This window comes from Pteronotus mesoamericanus, unplaced genomic scaffold (assembly GCF_021234165.1).
Source record: "Pteronotus mesoamericanus isolate MK-2021 breed Mesoamerican mustached bat unplaced genomic scaffold, CSHL_Meso_final contig_56, whole genome shotgun sequence".
Lineage (NCBI taxonomy): Eukaryota > Metazoa > Chordata > Mammalia > Chiroptera > Mormoopidae > Pteronotus > Pteronotus mesoamericanus.
In genome coordinates, this window is record NW_026555201.1 from 22,232,886 (window position 1) to 22,255,067 (window position 22,182).

General features: G+C 35.9%; 1 protein-coding gene across 1 annotated transcript in view; it reads left to right on the plus strand.

Moving 5' to 3' along the window:
• Window positions 1-22,182, plus strand: part of TMTC2 (transmembrane O-mannosyltransferase targeting cadherins 2) — a 389,565-nt gene that overhangs the window by 332,784 nt on the left and 34,599 nt on the right. Inside the window, exon 11 of the mRNA XM_054580170.1 lies at window positions 11,788-11,851. Within this exon, the coding sequence (XP_054436145.1) occupies window positions 11,788-11,851 (64 nt within the window). The remainder of the gene's footprint in view (window positions 1-11,787; window positions 11,852-22,182) is intronic.

The following is a 22,182-nucleotide window of genomic DNA, read 5'->3' on the forward strand; positions in this document are numbered from 1 at the left end:
AGAGAAACAGTACAACATCAGAAAAGATTATTAAGAGATTAATAAGATCTCCAAATTTGTAACTGCAGTGGAGACGATGCACAACTGATAGACTGATAATTTAAATAGAAATATTTTCCCAGAACTTAATGGAAAATGCTAAAAACATGAAAATGATAAAACTGAGAGGATATATTGAGAACACCATACACACTTATAACTGTATATATGTTTGCATTGGATAATTATATGTAGTATATAGGTATGCGTACATAGTTATATACATTCATATTTAGTATATACATAGTATGTGCTATATAGTTTTATTTGTCTGTATACATAAATATGTGTATGTAATTAAATGTACATATTTATATATAAATTTATGTATGCATACATTTTGTATATATAAATAGAGAATTTAGGGAGTATATAGAGCAGATTTCAATAAATAGAGAAAATTTCCAAGGTAGAGTGAAGGCCTTCAATCACCATATTGAAAGCAAAATTAATGAAAATAGCTCTGTGTCTAAACTTGTCTTCACGTATGGGTCACAGCTTTTTGTTGCAAACTAAATAATTCACTCTTGCCAGTATTTATTTAATGGATACTCTTATTAAAGAGTATTCTGCAGCCCCAAAACGCTCTCACAGGCTTGAGAGTGGTCTGCACATCCAGAAATAATGCTGAACCATCTTGCTTTCTTTGGGACGTGGCAGCTTTTACCGTCCAGAGCTCTGCCACCATCATCCATGAGGAATCGAGCAGAGTGAGTGCCACATTCATTTAAAATCATTCTCCCGGGCACAGCTCCCTTCTCCATTATGCTTACTTCCGACTTCCATTCTCTTGAGGTGCTTCAGATTGGTGGGACCTGAATTGTATGGTGGAACCTTGGCTGAAATAAAATGGGCAGACGAGGGAGCTTCTCGCTTCTGTCTTGCTTCGGAAGGTGGGATCCACATTGCAGCTAATTACCCAATGTATTTATAGGGAGGAGGATTGCAGATGTTGAGTGGCTTCACATAATGAACGTTGACTATTCGTGTTGACATTTTTAGTACTTCAAATAAAATGAAAAAAGTGCTAGATGCTTCCGGATGAGAGCATTATAAAAAGCAGATTGGTTATCATCAAAGAAAAATATCAAAGGAATTTAAGATGCTAGAACTCAGTAGAGTTTTATGTCTAGAGAGTTGTGAGAGGAAAGTATTTAATCACTTATTCCATTAGAAGCATTTTGTATGAATGTTTGGATTCAGTGCTCTCCCAGAACTGGAAGCTAGAAAGAGCATAAAGATACTTGATAACTGAGAGGAAGTGTAGAGGCACTAAAAACATACTTTACCTGTTTCACAGCACTTGTGGGCTCTAGTGGAAAGTTATATTTTATTCTTGCTTCTTTTTAATCCACTCACGGGGTAAGGATGGAACAAAAATAGCACTTATTAAAATATCTCCTGTTGGCCTGGTGCCATATTTGAATGTTATATCCTCTTAGATATCCTCTTAGATATAATTCTACATATGTGAAGTAGAAATATTCCCATTTTACAGATGAAGATACTGAGGCTCCAAGAGAGTTGGCATTTCCCACAGTTGGTAAAGCTGGAGTTTAAACTTAGTGTATTCTAGCCACGTATAATGCTGACTTCACTGTGTCCCTTTGGCTCCTTCATGTCTTTGTAACTCGGTGGCTAACTAGAAGCACTGATTCTTCAATTTATTAATGGAGAAAGGGTTTACTGAGAGTAACAGGTTATCAAATATGTGTAAATTCCAACTAGTAAGACCCTTCTAATATTTTTAAATTACTTCTTTACAGTAAATTTTAGAAAATAGATTCATAGTGATAAAAGAGAAAACTCCAAGTGTTTACTCTCAAAGAGATATTACATTTTTAGAAATGCCATCATGGTACAGAGTCTGACAGAGGACACAGCTGAGATAGCTGTGCACTTAGCTTTTTTCCAGGCCTACGGACCCAAGTCATCACCTCTCTCTCTGAGGTTGTAAGGAAAGTGTCACTGCACTGCACCAACTGGTTCCCATCGTTGCCGTAATTTATAGAGACCAGAGTGAATATATGGGAAGGAATTATCTTTCAATTTCTATACTCAAATAATACACTCTCATAGAATTATATTAAAGATAAAGAATTCAGATGTACTAATTTCTTTATAAATTTCACTGGAAGTGGCATAAAGTTGAAATTTCTTAAGTGAGAAAGGAATAAATCATATTCTTTTCTCTGAGAAGATGGGAGGAGGGAGAGAGACAGAGAGAGGGCGTGTGTGTGTGTGTGTGTGTGTGTGTGTGTGTGTGTGTGTGTTGGCTGTTGGAAATATATGTAACTCCAAAGCCCTCTAGGCCATATACTTTCTTAACACCTCAAAAACTACCGAAGACCCCTTGAAAAGTCATTGGATGTTCCAGTTTTAAATTGTACTTCACTTCACTGCCAACTTTTGGTCAAGAGGGGCTTATTTCAACTAGGTTGTAAGATTTTTAAAGCAAAGAGTGGCAGATGAGATTGAAGGTGGGCATCTTTTAACCTAGCACGTCTCCATCATTAATGTGTGTGTGAATCACCTGGGGACCTTGTTAAAAATGCACACTCTGATTTAGTATATTTGGGTGGTACCTGAGGTTTTACCCTTCTAACAAGTCCCAGGTGATGCTTATAGTGTTGGTTCTTGGACCACCCCTGCAAGTCAGTTCTATCTTGCCTTTCCTCTTTTCACTCTTCCTAACTCATCCCCACCTATTACACCTTGAACATAAGTAGTAGTTTACTATATATGAGTAACATAATTGGCATTGCTGATACATATTTCCTCCTTTTTCATTTTTTTAGTATATTTCATTAGGTAACCTTTCTAGATAGAGGCTTAACCTGTTCTTAGTCGCTTTGATAGGTTTGAGGCCATTAAAGAACAGGCTCAAATGCTCAGGAGGCATCAAGAAATTTCCAACTCAGAGGAATCTTTTTTTAAAAAATATGTTTATTGATTTTAGAAAAAGGTGAAGCAAGAGAAGGAGACATTGATTGGTTGCTTCCTATACTTACCCTACCCAGGATCACATCCGCAATCTAGCTATATGCTCTGACTGGGAATTTAACCTTCAATCTTCTCATGTATGGAATGCTGCTCCTGCCAACTGAGCCGCACTGGCCAGGGCCTGAGAGGGATCTTTTGTAAAACTATACCATCAGCATAGTCTTGACAGATACCTACACGTTATGAAGCCATTTCTGATGCCTTGACAGAGTTTTCATTTAAGAAGGCTTGGTGGTCATAAACAATTTATTCTAAGAATTTCATTACAAGGATCTTTTCTGCTCCATTGTTTGTATATATGTGTGACTCTGGTTTTACTATTTTAAGATTTCCCATATATTTTTATGTCCTCGCTCATTTCAATTCTACTTCTAGATCTACTGTACAAGTTATCAACTTGAATTAAAATTTAGTGGTGCTTTGAGTAACTTAAAGCTAAATGTCAGTTTAGCGGTTGGCAAGAATCCAGGAAAACTCAGCTACTGTTTCATTCTATTTTCATGATATAGGAAAAAACTGCTTTCTAGTAAAAAAAAATATGCTCATAACTTATCCTTGAAAATAATCACAAACACTTTGATAAAGTATTATATTTTGTATTAGTCATACAGTGCTTATTATCTATATTAAATAATTTTTAATTAAAAATTGACAATTCACAACTATTAACTAGTTAGTCTTCTAAATGTTGTTAGTTTTTATTTTTTATATTTCAAGCAAGTAATTTTAAATTTAGAAACTTTTAATTTTATAATTCTCCTGGAATACATAAAAGTGTAGGTAATTGTAAGTGATTCTTTTAATCAGATTTTTCTAAAACATTTCACAGGATGTATTAAGTTGCTATTTCATAACATAATTGATTCCAAAATTTCTTTTATACATCTTTTCTTGTAAGAATATTGGGTCATAAACCTATGTTCTAAAAAATGCTTTTCTATTACAAAATGACACCCGAGAGGGGAATTAGACATCTGAACTATATTTCTATATGTTTTAACAGATATAAGTCTTATAGTCCCATGTGCAAAAATAGAATTTTGTAGTAATCATGGATAACAATTGTTTGTGACTTTTGTTACTATATGTTCTCACTCTGAGTCTACCTTTTCACTGATGGCAAAAAAAACCCCTAAATTTAAAGACTTTTAAAATATAATAGGCTCAATTCATTGATTTTTGTGGGGGATTTCAAAGTTTACTGTTTACTTTATAGTCCAATTTACAAATACCATCTAGGACTTTTTTTACTTCCTTACCTCTCCTGGTCCTGAGAGGTCACAGATAGCATGAAAAGGGGAAGGGCCCTATACATGATGGTCTGTCCAGAAGGTATCCAGCCATGTAACATGAAAAATGGAGACATTTATTGAAGAAGATACAAGAAACATTGTACGTAGGACAATGATGCCTTAGTCCCCTTCAAAGTTGGCACCTTGGGACTTCACATAGTTCTCCCAATCACCATTAGCTGCCCCATTATTTTTTCCTGAATCTCCTTTATGGTCTGAAATTCCCTTTGAAAGGTTATTTTAGTTTGGGGAAAAGCCAGAATTCACAGGGTGCCAAATTGGGTCTGAGTCACCTGGGTGCTTTGAGGCTTCACCAAAAACCTCTGCACAGGATGTGATCCCTGAGCAGGCATATTGTTGTGATGAAGCTGTCAATCACCAGCTGCCCATAGCTGTCACCTTCTGAATGATCAAAATAGTTCCATGGAGGAATGTCCAAGCATAACGCAAAATTTGATGCACATTCATTGCTCTACTTGCTCAGTCATTTTGAATGTGACAGCCACACGGTACATATGCTCACTCAAGGGCATCTACCACCCCCAATTACTAGTACAGTAAAGTCATCATTGTTCACATGTGCACATTCCAGTCCACTCTCCTTGGCTGCCAGGTTACATCAATGTCACGCAAACCATTCTCATTATATTAACAATGGTTGGACTTTTTCTGGACAGACCTTGTGTATGATGGGCAGGTATTGGTATTAGGAAAGAAGCCTCCATTCGAGTCTGTTGTTGGCATAATGATTAAATTCTTATTCTCTAGATATGGGACATAACTTAATGTTGATTCTTACGGTGGCATGTTAAATGAGGGTAAGTCACTCATCGGAATCCAGTGTAGCTTCTTGGTACATGTGATTTTTCTTACAATCTTATTCTTGCCTTTTGAAGGTTGCTATGTCTAAAACACAAGGGTGTCTACACCTGGTGTGAGAAATCTCTTGGCAGAGCTGACTGCTTTCCCGTTTACTCACCTTCTGAATTTTCCACTCAGACACATGGGATTACCCACCTTCTGAGTCTTCTACTTGGACACATTGAAAACGTATTGTTCCCCTCCATATCTAAATGTGACTGGCCCCCCCAAAATGGGAGATCATGGAAGTAAGAAAGTGAGAGTTCAGCACGGTTCTTTTGTTTCCCCCATCCCTATTTCATTGCTTTTCCCCTGAGTTCTTCCCCTTCCCTCTTTTAGAGAGAAAGTGAGGTCCATGGGCAAAACAATAGTATATTTCACTCTTATTCTTAAGACTGTACTTTGCTCAATTGGTCTGGTGAGGTCCACTTCTCAGTTTGGGAGATGGAGTTGGGCAGGAGGTAAAAGCTGGGATTGCAAATGTTCTCCATATTATCCCCTTTTCAAATCTCATCTCTTACACTTAAGTCATGGCTTTATAACCAAATCAAAAAGGATGTTTTCTTCCTTTCTTGGTTCTTGATTTAGTCATTGTGGTGGTGATCTGCGACAAAACAATGTACCTCACATCATTGCGTTACATCTTGTTGCGCAGTACCAGCATGTTCTTGTGGTTCAGCTATTTAGTTTGGAGGCCTTGACCCCCACCCAGCTCAACCACTTACCAGCTGTATAACCTGGGGGAAGTTATCAGCTTCTGTAAGCCTCATTATAATCATCTGTAAATGAAATGATATGTAGGTAGCAAATTTGGAAATTTTCTGTTCCAGAAAATAAATTGTCAAGAAAGAAGTGATATTAGTATTCAGAAAAGTATATTTTATCGCCCTCTTTAAACACTTTGATCTCAGTAGTCCTGGGAGCCTGAGTCCCGTAGTCATTGTGTAGCAATCCAGTGGTTGAAGTTCTTGACAATTAGGGGTCCTTAGGATCCTCTAAATAACCGGCAGAATATTGCACATTTCCTCAGTTTTCAAATGTTGATTAATGTCAGTCATCTTTGCAATTAAGATTTAGGCACTTCTGGGATATTTGTTGCAGAGGGGAGCATGAGATACAACATACACTATAAAGTTGACAAAAGTAGACAATGGACAGTTCCTCATGAGTTCTCTCTCTTGTCCAGAGAATGAAAAAATGATATAAATGAACACTTATGGAACTGACCCACTCTTCCCTGCAGTTTTCCATGTGTTGTCACAAATGTCTGATGATTAGTAGGCAATGAAGACCATTTAATATTAGAAACAAAGTCCTAGAGTAAAAATTAATTTTCACAGTTATATGATAAATCTAATAATTCAATCTTTTAAAAAATTTCCTTTGAGTATCCTCAATTTTACTTCTAGCTAAAGAAAGTAAAGCTTCTGAACTAGATATGTCTTTTGGGAACTAAACCACTAAAAACAATTAAGACTTTAAAAACTCAACCATATTTTGGGTAGGGAAACCTTTTTTCACTTGTCTTAATTATTATTTTAAAGGCTTTTCATCTAGTGAGTTCCTCAGTTTCTATTTTGGTCCTTATCTCCCTCAAGAATTTGAATGTCCATAAAGATGAATATTATTGGTAGCTATGCTTTCTATTTTAAATATATATGGGGTGATTTTTCTTCAAAGTAAATTATGTCTTTGTAGTATTAAGTTACTCTAATTTCCTACCTCCATGCCTTTATTTTCCCCTGGAGAAAACCCTTCCAGGGCATGACCTAATGAATTCTGGTTCAAATTTCCAAATGAATCTGAACCAAAGTGATTCTATAATTTGGTGAAGGAAACCTTCATTAAATACCCAGCAAGGGAATTTTTAGTCTTTCATACCAGACCAAAGTACTTTTCTTGACATATTGAAATTGAACTTCAACATTTATGAGACTATAAATTGCAACAACACATTGTAACATGTCATGAGTCCAGTAGAGCCTCAGGTCAAGGGTTTTTACTTTCTCTATAACCCCATTAAAAATACCAGTGTTTCTAATTATTTTTCCTTTAAAAATTAGAAAAATATGTCCTCCTCTCCAGAGAGATGTTATCTTCAGTTATTCCTATAACTTATATGGTTGCATAGGGTATGTCTTTATAGTTTTTATTTGGCTTGACCAAAGTACAAATTCAATATTATAGGTATGACTATTTAGCCTTCTCCTTTGAAACCTGAAAATAGTTTTGTAATTGAGAACGTTAATATGTTTCTCCTCTTTATTCTTGACTTCTGCAATCTATTTATCTCAAAAGCTTCTTTAACATTACAATTTCAAGAGAACACTACTTTAACTGCAGGGCCCAAATCTTTTTACTACTGTGTTCATATTTTAGTTGAAGTTGATCCTCTGAAGTTGAATTGATATTTTTCTATAGAATTTCTTTTGTACCCTTCAAACATAGTCACCAGATTACAACACAACCTGTAAGAGCTTTTAGCTCTTATGATCTATCATTTTGGAAAGTTTTCTGAAGTAGCATGGCGTCACAAAGAGGCATGCTGTTTTGATGGCTAATTGGCTAGTCTTCTTCAGGACACTGACGTTTTATTTATTCTGCTAACCAGTTGGCTGAACATAGGGGTTTATTATGAGTTGTAAGAATAGACTGTGCACAAGCATATATAAAATTCAGTGTGCATCTTATTTGTAAATGTCAACTGTGTGACTCATGATATTTGTTGGTAATCCAGAGAAACCAACTCTAACAATCTGAAGACTGTGGGAACTACAGATTCACTATGGGCTGGAAGACATAGCTTGAATTAGTAGGAAATAAGGTGGCCTTAGGGATCAATAGCAGAATATCCAATAGAAATTCTTTAAAGGAAGGATCTAGACAAACATAGCCCATCATTTCCACCATTGTCAATGAACTCTAGCCTTCCCTTCATCTTTCTGTCACTCGTTCGGAAATCCAGTTAGTTGGGGCTATGTCATATGCCCACCCTGGTGGCCTAAGAACATGGAGAGGGAGACACCAGCCTTTTTTTTTTTTCTCTTCACGTAGGCTATTGACAGTGGGAAAATTGGAAAAAGAAAACCTGCAAATATCCTCTATTTTTATAAAACAAGCAACTCATTATTAATTTCAACTATTTATTTTAAATCTTCACCTGAGGATATTTTTTAGTATTGATTTTAGAGAGAGAGGAAGGAAGAGAGAGAAAGAGAAAGAAAAATTGATTGGTTACCTCCCATATGCACCTGAACTGGGGATCAAACCCGCAACTGGCATATGTATCCTGACCAGGAATCAAACCTGCAACCTTTTGGTGTATGAGAGTTCTCCAGCCAACTGAACCACCTGGCCAGGGCTCAACAATTTATTTTTTTTAATAAATCTATTTTTTTTTCTGAGAATCAAGATGGCAGAGGATTGAGTGGAAGTCACACTGACCTCCTCCCAGGACCAATCTGGAATTACAACTAAATTGTGGAGAAAACACCTGGAACAAACAACTGAACAATAGCAAGAGAGGAACCTTATAACCTTGGACAGACAGAAGAATCAGCTTTAATACAACCTAACTGCGACTTACCCTGGTCTCCAGCAAAGGTGGGAGCAGAGGGGACTGGAGACGCCTAAGGAGAGGCTGGGGAAGGAGGCTTTGGGGAGAGAACTGAGAGAGAAGCTGGTGGGATCGCAGTGCTGACTCATCCCCCATCTTGCAGCCATCTTGCTCAGGCAGGCCATTCCCCTAAGCATCAACAGTGTGAGAGGGACACAATAGCCCCACCCTGTGTCTAAGCCTGACTACTGAGTGCAGAGTGACTAGATTAACAGCTGAAGGAGATAGCCACAGACAGTAGATTCCTGGAAGTCTTGAACAGACTGCCTAAGGTCAGACAGGGTCAGCATCTGACATCATCAGAGGCAGATCCGGAAAGAAAAAACAAACAAACAGTGGTCTCCTACCATAGAAGTTCACACCACAAAGTCAGGAAATCAAAATAGATCAATTGAAGAAGCAGAAGCAAAGAAGAAGCGTTTCACAAATAATGGGAAGACAAGGAAACACCGCCCCCCACCCAGTTGAAGGGAGAGGAGGAATCCCCAGAAAGAGAACTAAATGAAAAAGAGGCAAGTAAACTATCAGATATTGAGATCAAAACAATGGTTCTAAGAAGCTAAGTGAGCTCACTGAGTTCAGAGAGAATTATAAAAAACTACAGGGAAACTATGAGGAACTTACTGAAAACTAATCAGCATGAAAAAAGACATAGAAACTATCAATAAGACACAAGAGGAAATGAAAAATATAATTTCTGAATTGAAGAACACAGTAGAAGTAATCAAAAGCAGGCTAGATGAAGCAGAGGAACAAGTCAGCGAGCTGGAGGATAAGGTAGAAAAAAAGCTCCCAGAAGGAGCACGGAAATGAAAAAAGACTCAAAAAGAATGAAGAGTCATTTAGGGAAATGCAGGACAATGTAATAATGATTTTATATGTAATAAAAATGAAATGTAATAATGTCCATATAATAGGGATACCGGGAGAAGAAGAGGAGCAAGGGATAGAGAACCGTTTGAAAAATGATTGAAAAGTTCCCTAATTGGAGGAGAGAAAAAGTCACACAGGTCCAGGAAGCACAGAGGGGCACATTTAATAAAAACCCAAGGAGGTCCACTTCAAGACACATCATCATTAAAAAGGCAAATATCAAAGACAAACAGAGAATCCTAAAGGCAGCAAGGGAGAAACAGGTAGTAACATACAAGGGAGCCCCAGTACGGCTAGCAGCTGACTTCTCAACAGAAACACTACAGGCCAGAGGGAATGGCAAGAAATAGTCCAAGTCATGAAAAGCAAAGGCCTGCAACCAAGACTGCTCTCCCCAGCAAGGCTCTCAATTAAAACAGAAGGTGAAATAAGGAGTTTCCCAGACAAAAGAAGGCTAATAGAATACATCTCCACCAAACGAGCATTGCAAGATATGCTAAAGGGACTGCTTTAAGAAGATTAAGAAAAAGAGTCTATGAATGCCCAGTTTCTTTCACTGTCAACAATACTTGGTACTACTGATATTTTAATACTTATTCTGATTTTTACAATGATGTGTTATTTTAAGTGTTAATTTATTAATTGTTGAAACTAAACCTGTTTTTTGTATATTTCTTGCCTTTTTCTATTATTTTTATAAAGCTTTAAATGACTTTTTTGGTATTCTTTATCCATGTTTTGATTAAATGTTTGTAGAATTTTTTCCCTAAAAACCCCACAAAAACTATTAACCCTTTTCAGATGTGCTGCAAATACTTTCCTATTCTATTACTTGTCCTTTAAGTTTTTTTTATATGTATATCACTATATACTTAAATGTTTAATATAGTTATATTCTCAATATTTTACTTTATAGCTTCTTGGTTTGAATATGTTACTTCAGGGTAAGAAAAATATTATTTTGTATTTTCTCCTAAAATGCCTTAGATTTTTTTACATACTGATTTTTAACTCACCTGAATATTTTTTGTATAATGTGTGAAATAGGGCTCTCTGTTTGTTTTGTTTCAAGTAACAATGGTTCATGCACCTTATTTGTTGCATAAGCCTTATTTTCCCCATTGACTTGAAATATCAATTTAATCATATACTACATTGTTAGACAGATATATACATTTGTTTCTAGAATGCTCATTGTATTTCATTGATCTACTTGATTATTTCTGTGCTGGTATCATGTTGCTTTAATTGCTGAGACTTTAAAATGGATTTAAATTTTTTAATATTTTATAATGGATCTTGACATTTTAAAATAAATAAAATCAATCTGCATTTAAAAAAAAGAAAGAAGGAACTCCTACCTTTTGCAACAACATGGATGGATATTATTATGCTAAGTGAAATAAGCCAGTCAGTGAAAGACAAATACCATATGATCTAACCTATAAGTGGAATCTACTCAACAAAACTAGCTAACGAACAAAGTAAACCACAGGCATGGAAACATGGAGCAGACTGAAAGTGACTAGAGGGGAAAGGGAAGGAGGACAATGGTGGAAAGAAGGAGAAGAGGCTAGAGAAAGAACGTGTATGAATGACCCATGGACATGGACAGCAGAGTGGGAACTGACTGTGGGAGTCGGGGGGGGTGGGATGGTTGGAGGGGAGCTAAGGGGGAAAACATGAGACAACCATAATAGAATAAACATGATTCAAAAATAAAAAATTAAATAAATACATAAATACATAAATTTATTTTTCTGGGACATCATGAAGCTACAGAATCCGAGCTCTGTTAACATATTTTCTGGACAAGCTTGGAAAAGGAGAGTAACATTTCTATTTCTGAATATATAAGTTTAAGACAGTAATATTGACTGAATTGGATTGTGTTGAGATACTATTTATAATGCCTCAAAGATGAAAAATACATTGCATGCATTCATTTCTCTAATGGTCTTTTCCTGCTCAGGCAACTTAGGTTTTGATTGGTGTGATTGTAATTTTTAAAAAGTTAATATAACTTTGCTGCATGATGATTCTGTTCACTTCTCTGCAATTTTAAAATAAATGATACAGTTGGATTTTTTTTTTCTTTAACAGACAGGCTAGCCTCAATGAAGCAGCTGAGAAGTACTATGAGCTGGCAGCCAGGCTGAGGCCTAATGTAAGTACTTTCCTGATGAGAAGCATTACTCAAGGGGACAGACTCACAGCATGTCATAGTTTTAGACTTAAAAGCATCTTAATACTGGATTTTTTCGCTCTGATCATTCATTCTGTATACCCACTAAATGGCTAATTCAACAATAAAATCTGTTGACCTCAAGCTTTCTCGTCCCAGAGGCACACATTTCTCTTCTCTACCCTGCATAAAGCATCACACTTTTATCATCTAAATAACAGGTTGTAGCATTTCTAAATATTTTGAAGAGTTTTAAAGTTAGTTTCTTGAAAGTTTGTCTGCTGTGGTGTTAAATATCTAAGGAGTTTCTAACCTCGTAAATATTTTGTAGTTTTTACTTGTAGTCAAACCTCGAGCTGTGTGCCTTTTTCATATTCCACAGTCCTCCTTTCTAGTAACTGTGCTTTTCAACTTTATCAAGTATGTTTTTATTAGAATTTTTCCCTGGGTAGTCACACTTCCATAAAGTAAGATGGATATAAATTAGATCATTACTACTGAAATAGAGGAACCATTTCTAAGAAAATAAGAATAGGTTTTGTATCGGTCTTCTAAGTACTTTTTATTCACAGCACATCACTGAATTCCAGTACATTACTTTTATTCCCATCCACACTCTGCTCTGCATCATTCTTCAACACTAAAACCTCTACCCTGCTCTCTGGGTCTACACCATCTATTGAGAAATGTAATTTTTTAATGAAAGTGCCTGTGTGATGTGACTACAAATAATGGAATCAGTCTCATTTCTTTACACTAACTCATCTATTGGGCAAATAAACATCTGTAGAGAGTCTGCTTTGTGATAGGAAACAGAGATTTCATACCCTAAAAGACCACACAATGTAGTGCAGGAGACTGAACATAATCAACTAATGAAATACAGTGTGGCAACTCCTACAGAGAGGAATATACAGCTCCATGGGGTGGGAGGATAAGAGGAGGAGTAATGCTTCTTGAAAACAACCCACGTGGGAAGTAGCTTTTTTTCAGGAGATCCAACCACCTGTAACCTTAGCCCTGAATCTAAATGTCCTTAGTTTCATTAATTATGAGATATTTTTAAGAATTGGTGAGCTGTTTGTAACAGAAGAAAAGAGTTTAATAGCTGTAATTGTAAGAATGATACCTGCTAAAATTCACTGAGCACTTCCTATGTGTGTCAAGCATTGTGCTAAGTACTTCATATGAATTTTCTCGTTCATTTGTCACAGCAGCCCTCAGGTGGTTCTTTGATCCTCATTCTGGGGAAGCTCAGAAAAGTTTACCCAGTGTCACACCTAGTAAAGGTGATCACATTGGAACCTAGGTTGCTCTATGCATAAGAGAAAGCTTGATGAAAAAAATGCAGTTATACTTAGAGAGGAAAGCTTGTCCAGAAGTGCAGGGAACCAAAATAAGAATGGTCCCCTCATTCAGTAACTATTTACTGAGTACCGATTAAGTGCCAAGCACTATTCCAGGCACTGGATACACAGCAGAACAAAATTGCTGAGAGTCCCTGCCGGCTGGGAGCTTAAGATCTAGGCTAAGGAAATGGTGCAGGAGCAGGTAAGGCTATGGTACGTGAGACAGTGATAAGTGCTTTGCACAAAAAAAGAACGGGAAAAGGGAGTTAGGAAGCGCTGGGGGAAGTGTGCAGAATGCCCAGGTTGGGCCTCCTGGCATAGCATTGACTAATATATTGCTTGTAATGGGCATAATGAATGATGATGTTAAGTTTAACCTTTATTCATTCAGTGTGTCACTTGAGTGTCACTTTTATTTTTGTTAAGTGGTCGATCCAAAGGACTTCTTTAGCATATTATAATGGATTAGTGAGAAAAGAACTATCTGAGCTATTTGACCTGACCCAAAAATGAAAAAGGCACGGAGGAACCACTAGATTTAAGCGTGACTTATGAGATTGTTTATTTTAAATGACTAGCCAAATCATAAAATCAATATTTAATCTCCAACTCAAAGCCATTTTTTCTTTATAGCCAAAAGTTTCTTTATAAATGTGGTGCAGACTGCTTTTGAAAAATGCATTTATTCAAATGATACTTCCCTTATCTGATAATAATAAATTAAGTATTGTATGGATTTGGATAGAATACTAAGTTCATATTTAACAGTAAGTAAATGATATTACAATTGATGGATGTACAATGTGGTATTTTCTTTCTGTTTTAAGAATGGTGTTTTGGTTTTCTGTATGGAATCGAGGTAGGTAGACGCCACTGGGGAAGAACTGATAAAATCCAGTAAGTTTTTACTCTGAAACGAAGAGATATATTTAAACAATAGCCCATGTGATGATTTATTAACAGTTAGCATCTGATCTAAATTAAAGATCCATCTAACATATCTCTTATTTATAGCTGTTTATTCACTTTGTCATAAAAGCATTGTCATTTCTGTACTTTAACTTATTAAATTCTAATTGCCTGTTTATATGAGAACATAGTAAACAGATCTCAATTCCCATTCCATTTTAAATAGTTTCACTATCTTTTCTGTTTTTGTTTTCTACACGATAATGTAGTCTGACTCGTATTTTTCATAAAGCATTTCTGTGTAAATGTCCAACTACAACAGTCAGTGGTTGTATGAGGAGTACTCTGGGAATGTTTCAGCAATTCTCTTGTCAGGTCGTGACTACACAAAGTGAAATCTGTGGCTGCAGTCCTTGTGCATAACCACTTATCGTCATACTTAAAAGATTGTGATTTATCTATGAGACAAACCTCTCTCTTAATAAAATACTTATTTCTTCAGGATGTCTCATAATGAATTTATTTTTTTCTACTCTACAAAAGTGATATTTTTCTATAAAAATGTACTTAAATTGTCAATTGACCTTATGGATTATTTTATATATTACTACAAAGAACTCCAGTAATCAACTCCTGAAATAATAAAAGAAGTCTAAATTAGCAGGAACATAATTTTAATTTTTTTTTATTGTTCAAATGCATTTGTCTCCATTTCCCTGCCACCACTTTCCCCTGCCCCACCCACCCCCACCTCCCACCCTCAGTCCTTCCCCACTTTGGCTTTGTCTATGGGTCCTTTATACATGTTCCTTGACTTGACCTTTCCCCTTCTTAGATTCTGATATTGTCTCTTCATCAGGGATATTCAATACATTGCCGTTTAACTGAAGTCAACAGTCAGAGAAATATACTTATTATTTTTTAAAAAGCACCATTAAAAATTTTAGTCCTATATATTTGATTTAGGGGAGGGGTTGCTCTAAAATTAAACCTGATATCATATATAAGTATATTTCTATAGTGGGAAAAATCTTTACTAATATTGCCATTTTAAGTTTTTCCACTTTTAGTTCTTTTTTTTAAAAAGAAAATTGATCCTTCTGTGGAGGCTACTTTAAAAATATAACACTATCCTCTGTCTTTTCTCCCACTTAGCACATTTAAAAATGCTGACTCTTGAGGACTAAAGGGAACATTTAAATGAAATGGTTTTGTTCTTCCTGTTGGAAGTAAGCCAAATTCTGCATTAACTTAAGTATTTTTAAGTATAAAGAATGGGGAATTTGCATAGTACAAAGTCACTCAATTTTACTTGGCTTTGAGTAAATTCTAAAGTTAGAAGGGAGTAATTACTAATGATAAGGTTTGTATAGCTTGTATTTTTCTGTGTAAATGTTTTCATCTGAATTCATTCAAATTATTTTTTTATCAAGTTCCAGCTTTGTGTAAGACTATACAAAATGCAGTAAGATTCAAAGTAATGAAAAATTAACCTTCTGGGGAAGGATGAGGAGAAAATTCATGGGTCCAAATCCCCACACTCCAGGGCAGCAAATAATGGTATACAAATAAGGACTTTGTATGGATTATAAACTAGATACTAGAGAAATGCACGAGAAAAATTACTTTCAGTAGGATTGATCCTAGAAAACATAGAGTCATATATATATACGTGGGAATTTTAGAGAATCTTGAAATGATAAGTTCTTCATAGGTGAAGATTTTAGCAAGAGAAGGGAAAAAGGGAATTCCAGAAGGTTGAGGCATATTCATGGACAAGGACATTGAACTCAGAAAGGATGAACTATGCCAAAGAAACAGTAAGTAGATGTGGTTTATGTTGCCAACACTGGGAGGCAAAGAAGAAGAGGGAGGGAGGACAGAACTATAAACTAAGATGAAACCAAATGAAAGTGATAGAATACTATACTAAGAATTAGGAGTTTGCAGTTCAGAATTGTGTGAAAAAGGATAACATTATGAAAGTGATCATTTAAGATGGCCATGTATATGATATAATGAATATAGAGTGGGTCAAAAGTGGGTTTACAGTTGTAAGTACATGAAACACAGTTTATTCTTGTATTATTATTTATTGAATAATTTTCCACATGAACAACTGTAAACCTACTTTTGCCCCATTCTGTATACATTGCATTTGGGAAAGTAGAGTTGAGAAATGAAGCCTTGGGAAGACAAACTAAAATGTCATTGCAATGGTATAGGTAGAAGGTATAATGGGTCTTGAAGTATTGAAACACAGTGGAATGAGAAAGATCATGCAGGGGAAATATATAAATTACTTGACAGGATGTGAGCAGGAAAATTAGTTGGCCCAATGAGTCTTCTAGAATATTGAATGTAGGTAAGTTGGAAAAAAGATACCCTAAACAAAAATAGGGCAGGTAGAAGGAGGGGTATTTTTATTTCAAGAAGGAAGTGTTATGTTTGGACCAAGCAGACTCTGAGTGAGAGATAGATGTTCTAATTTTCTATGGGACATCCCTGTCAAGAGCATTTTGGAGAAAGGCCACAGTTAGGGATAATGCTGTGGGAGTCATTTACAGAAAGGCTATAGTACCAAAGAGGTGGATGCGGTCAGAGAGGCACTGAGTGAATGTAGAAAGGAGTAAAGAGAGGTCATTTCAAACCCTTGGCGAATCTCTACATTTGGAACATAGGATAAGAAAGACAGGATACAGTGGCAAGACACAGAAATGATGCTGATGAGCAGTTTCCACTGCTGCTAAAAGGTGACTGAGAGATTTCATTCACTTTAGAGAATATGATGGCATTGGCTACCTTCCAATGTTCAGTTTCATGCGAGTGGTGTGGGCAGAAGTTACTAAGGTCTTAAGGAAATAGAAAGTGGGAGCAGGGATTGTGTACACTTATTCTGTGAATAAGTTTGGAGGTAAATGAAAGAGACAGGAAAATACCAAAGAAATATTAAGTATGCATTTATTAAATATGAAAGATAGGTATTAAGGTGTGTGGGTATGTGTGTGTGTGTCTAAATATGACTAAAAATATGTCCAAAATGAGGGGTCAGCAAAAGAAATGTTGAAGATCTTAAAGGATGATTTCCTCCCCATGGACTGAAGGAGAAAAAGTAGACTATGAAGATAGAGAAAGAAAACAAAATTAGGAATGGAGGGGGACGTAAGCTTAGGTAGTAAATTACTTCTATCATAATTATGTGGTTATCTGCTAATCCTATGGTAATAGGGCAGAATTGACAATGTCGAAAATCTGTGGACAGCTGTACGGTCTGAGGCCCAGTATAGGTAGTATGTGATACAGGCCTGTAGTATCTATATGTGATAAATAAATGCCACTAGAAGTACATTTTTGTGAGATATGGAATTAAGCCTTTACCCATTTTGTCATAATTCTAAAGGAATTTCTGAAATCAGTGGTGGGTTACTTCCGGTTTTGATTCTGGTCTCTGACTTTTGTTAGACGTTATATTCACCCTTTATATTTCTAGTACGTATAATATTTTATAAGTGTTTCTCCATATGCATTTATCATATAGGAATTAAATGGGAATATGTTTCAATGGCCAGATTATCTGATAGCAAATTACATACGTGTACTATTTCTTTCCCAGGCACTTAGAACATAAATTACTTCAGAGCATTACAAAATCAAGGACAGTATTCTCTATTTGGGCTCTTTAACACTGATCATATGTCGAAAGATCCAAATGAGAAATAGGGGATTCAAAGAAATGAGCTTACTATTAGAGAGTGTGGTTGTGTTATGAAATAGTCCCCATATTCTACATTACTTTCAATTTGGACTACTCTTTGAATGGTAAATATATGGTGGGGGGGCGGTTTGTGGGGGGTGTGGTTATGCAGTAGAAATAACCACTAAGACTGGGATCTGGTGGAAAAGGTTAATAATTATTTGGGCTGTTGTGATGGGAGGGAGAACATACTGTAAATTATAGTTTTCTTATGAGAAAGATATTTTTCAACCCTAATTAGAACAAGAGACCATGAAAATAAGGTTAAACAGGACAGATTCAGATTTGACCATAAAAGGGGTTTGGGGGAGGGAAATTACTGAGAGTTTCATTTTGTTGGGAGAAAATGACAGGGTTAATAATAATTTGTCTGGGAAGCAGTTAAACCACATTTCTACTTGTAAATGGAGGAAGAACCATATGGCCTCTTCCAAAACTTTCCACAAGTTTCTGTGATGTGGGAAAGTTACATACCATGTGTCTTTTAACTTTCAGACATTATTAGTATATGGATCCCAGAATCACCAGATTGATTTTATAAGTAGAATGTGGTTTAAAAATTGCACATATACAGGGTCCAGCAGAAGTAACACCACTGAGTGTGGTTGGGCGGGTACCTGAATGTGTCGCTTGAGATGGACAGCAATTTTACCATTTCACCTAAAATGTCGTGTGGTGTGCCTGAGTGTGATATTGTTATGTTACAGAATTACATGCTTATGATTTTGTAATAAAAGTTTTTATGTAATAAAAGGGGCATTATTTGTGCCAGATCCTGTATTTCCCACTATCATTTGTTTTTTCAGTTTCTATATATTTTATCATTAGAAAACAGCGTGAAGTATGCTGAGAAACCCACAGTAAATAATACGTTTCAATCAGGAGAGAAACTGCCATTGATTTTCCCTCACATTTTACCTGGTTTTACTAAATGGGCCCAAAGATACCATTGAAACAAGATGGTTACATATTCACACATAACCAAATTAAGTCACCAAACCCTTATTCTACTTTAGTTCATATGTAGGCTTTGTCACATTGATATTATATATATTTATGCACATATCAGTAGAAATCAGATATCTAATTCTTACCACCTAATTGCAGCATGATAGATGCTCACTTCCCCTGAGAGATTCAGTTATGCCAGGACCAATTTTGGTGTTATCACACCCATATCTGTCTTCAGACTCCTTTTCACTGTAGGTCCTTTTTCCCAAATTATTTAGATTTTGCTGCTCTTTCCTTCTAGCAAGTTACAAGGCCTAATTTTTGGTGCATTCACTTCTCTCCGCTTACATTATAGTTGCTTTGTATTGTATTTCTATTTTGAGAATGTTGGATAAACCAGAAAAAAGGTGTATTTCTAAAGTGTTTATCATCTTATGAAAGTCTTCATGCTTAGAAGACAAAGATGGTTAGTACAGACCGCTCATTCCCTGACTGTTGGTGTGGGCTAGTTGTTGCCTAAACTAGGATCAGATGGTTCGGCTTAACTCAGCTCCATTTACGGTTTTTCTGTCCTCGGGGTCTTGATATTCATCTTGATCCATATGCAGTCATTTTTAAACATTACTCTTCAAAATCTGTGTATGAACAGTGTGTGTTTTAGATTCATAACCAGAAAAGAATGGGGTTAGCGTGTGATGCAAGGCATGGGCGGGAATGTGTGTGACTCTTGGGTATGAAGAAAATCAGCTCATGTACTTTAGGTTGAGGAACATGCAAACCTTTGGGAAATTCCGCTTAATTATATTCCCTGATTCCAAGCATGTTTATTTTTACTCATATTTCTTTGTGGGGGTATCTCTTTGCGTGGATTTATTGCTCTAATTGTTTGAATTGTGGGACTACACACTAAACTTACGTTTAGTCCCTTCTCCTCCGGAGGAAGGCGATTCCTGGTTTCTTGGAAAACTCAGCTAATCTGCATGCACTGGCTACCTGGAAGGCGCAGCTATGCTGCACTAGGAGCTGCAACCATCAGAAGATGGCCGATCGCACCCCTGGTCACCACAGTCTTCATCATCCCCGTTGGTTATTTCCACAACTGGCCTGTCCCATTTCTATCATACTTTTAGGCATTTTTGTTTCTGATCTACGGTTGGCCTTATGGGGCTATGTTTTTTGAAATACACACTGAAACATTAACAAAAAGTTAGGTTTGCATATAAATCTTTATTCCTTCTCTCTTCTAACTTGCCTGTAACATTCCACTTCTTTTTTGTTTTCTTAACTTTCCTCTACTCCTAACTCATTATCTGTCCAAACCCTCACTTTATATCAACAGATACAATATATTGTACTTCACGCTAAAGACAAGTAAAAGTTGGACAGCTCCTGAAAAATTAGTAAGTTGGTAGATTTTTCTTTTGAAAGTTTTATGCCCTTAGTAATGAAAAAGTATTCTGACACTTTTTTTAAAGGGTAAGGGAGATTTTATTTAGGACTACCATGATAGGTGTCAAGAATACCGCAAGAGGGGGGATTAGGTTCCATTTAAAATACAGCACAGACAGTTGGGAATTTATAGCCAGTGAGGATGGGGAGCAGGGATTTTGATCGGATATCAAGGGGGCAGAGGCTGTTCTCACTAGACTCACTTAGCAGAGTTTTTGCTACAGGTGGGCTAGGCAGGCCTAGACAAAGTCCAAGAATGAGGCGTAATCAAATGGATAGTTTACAGAAGCCCGTCTCCCTTGGTGACAGAGAGTTTTTTCCATCTTTAATGACATTATTCTCCCAGACTGAGTTGTTATAATGTTATACTTCTTATTACTAGTTGCAAGAGCTTCCTTATATCACTCAAGAAGAAGTTGATTAAATATATTGCTGTAGCATTGTTTTTGCTAACAAGGCCTAGAAGAGAGCTAGAAAGACTGGCAGTTTTAAGAGGGTGAAAATGTATGCTGTAGAATTTTTTCAGTTATTGTCTTATAATCAACTGTATTTCCTTAGAAATACATGGCTATTGTGGCATAGTATTATGTTATCCTGAATCTGCAAGTGTGGTTATATCAAAGTTAAAGCTTAAGAATAGGACATTTATATTTGACCAACTCTTGTTATGCCTTTGTTGTTTTCATCTCCATTTCCTGATACCACTTTCCTATATGATTTCCACTGATATCCCTCCCAGAAATGCAGCTTGACAAAGTAGGCACATTGCTCTTTTGAAGAATAAATGGCACATTAGAGAGGGCAAATGTGGTGCCATTGGAGATCTTGTGACAAGAAAGAGTTTGAAAAAGTCAGTTAATCGCTGTATAGGTTTCATTTGAACAGTAAGTTGGTCAGCTTAGGAATGCTGAATTATAAAGAGAAAAGCAATTTGAAAGATTGGCTGGAAAGTCTTACCAAATTATATATAAGCTACTTGGAACAGTTCATAACTAAAAAAATTAATTTCTTAAAATACATGAAGAAATAATCAACTGTGTTTTTGAAAATGTGATGTCAGATTTCAACAAGTTCTAGAATGGATAGATGTAGAACATTACTGCTACTGCTGTCAATCACTTTTGTTTTTATTTCTCAACCTGTTGCTCTATCCTTATCTATTTAAGTGTTTAATAGTGTAGTGCACAGCTGGACCTTCCTCATGGAACTGATACTTATAATACAGTTTATCTTTTGATTTCAATTATATTTTTTACTGGTTATATATGAATCCTAATAAAGCCCACTAAAACAAATAAAAATCCTTAACACATACTCATTTAGTTTTCCTGTGAGACAAATTATTTCGTTAAATATATAGTGCATTTTCCACTATAATTCCAGAAACCAATGGTAGTTTTGCCTTTTGCTTAACAAGATTGGTTCAACTGCCTTTTCCCAAACAGTTTTACTATATACTTGTTAAATTTTCATAATTATGTTTTATCCGTTGCAACTTGCTCTTTACTTGTAACCACAGGCATGCTATCAAACTATCAGCAAATCAGACCTTTAATAATTAGTAAATCCATACTATGTACTGATACTTCTTTATCCATGATACTGAAAATAAGGAAAAACAACTTGAAAAATTGTCAAGATGAAGCTATTCAAAGACCAAAGAATTTTCAACATGCATTTCTGTAGGTCACTATACTAAAACAACAAATTCAAGATAAATAGACATCTAAGTTTACTCATGAATTTTCTTAGGGAGAAAGAGATTCTTATTTAGAATTTATAATTTCTCAATTACATTCAGTTAATTTTGTCTACTTTAATGTCTCAATTATATTTAGTTAATTTTCTCTGCTTTAATGTCTCATTTTTTATGTCTCAGTTTTCTTACGCTAGCATTAAAA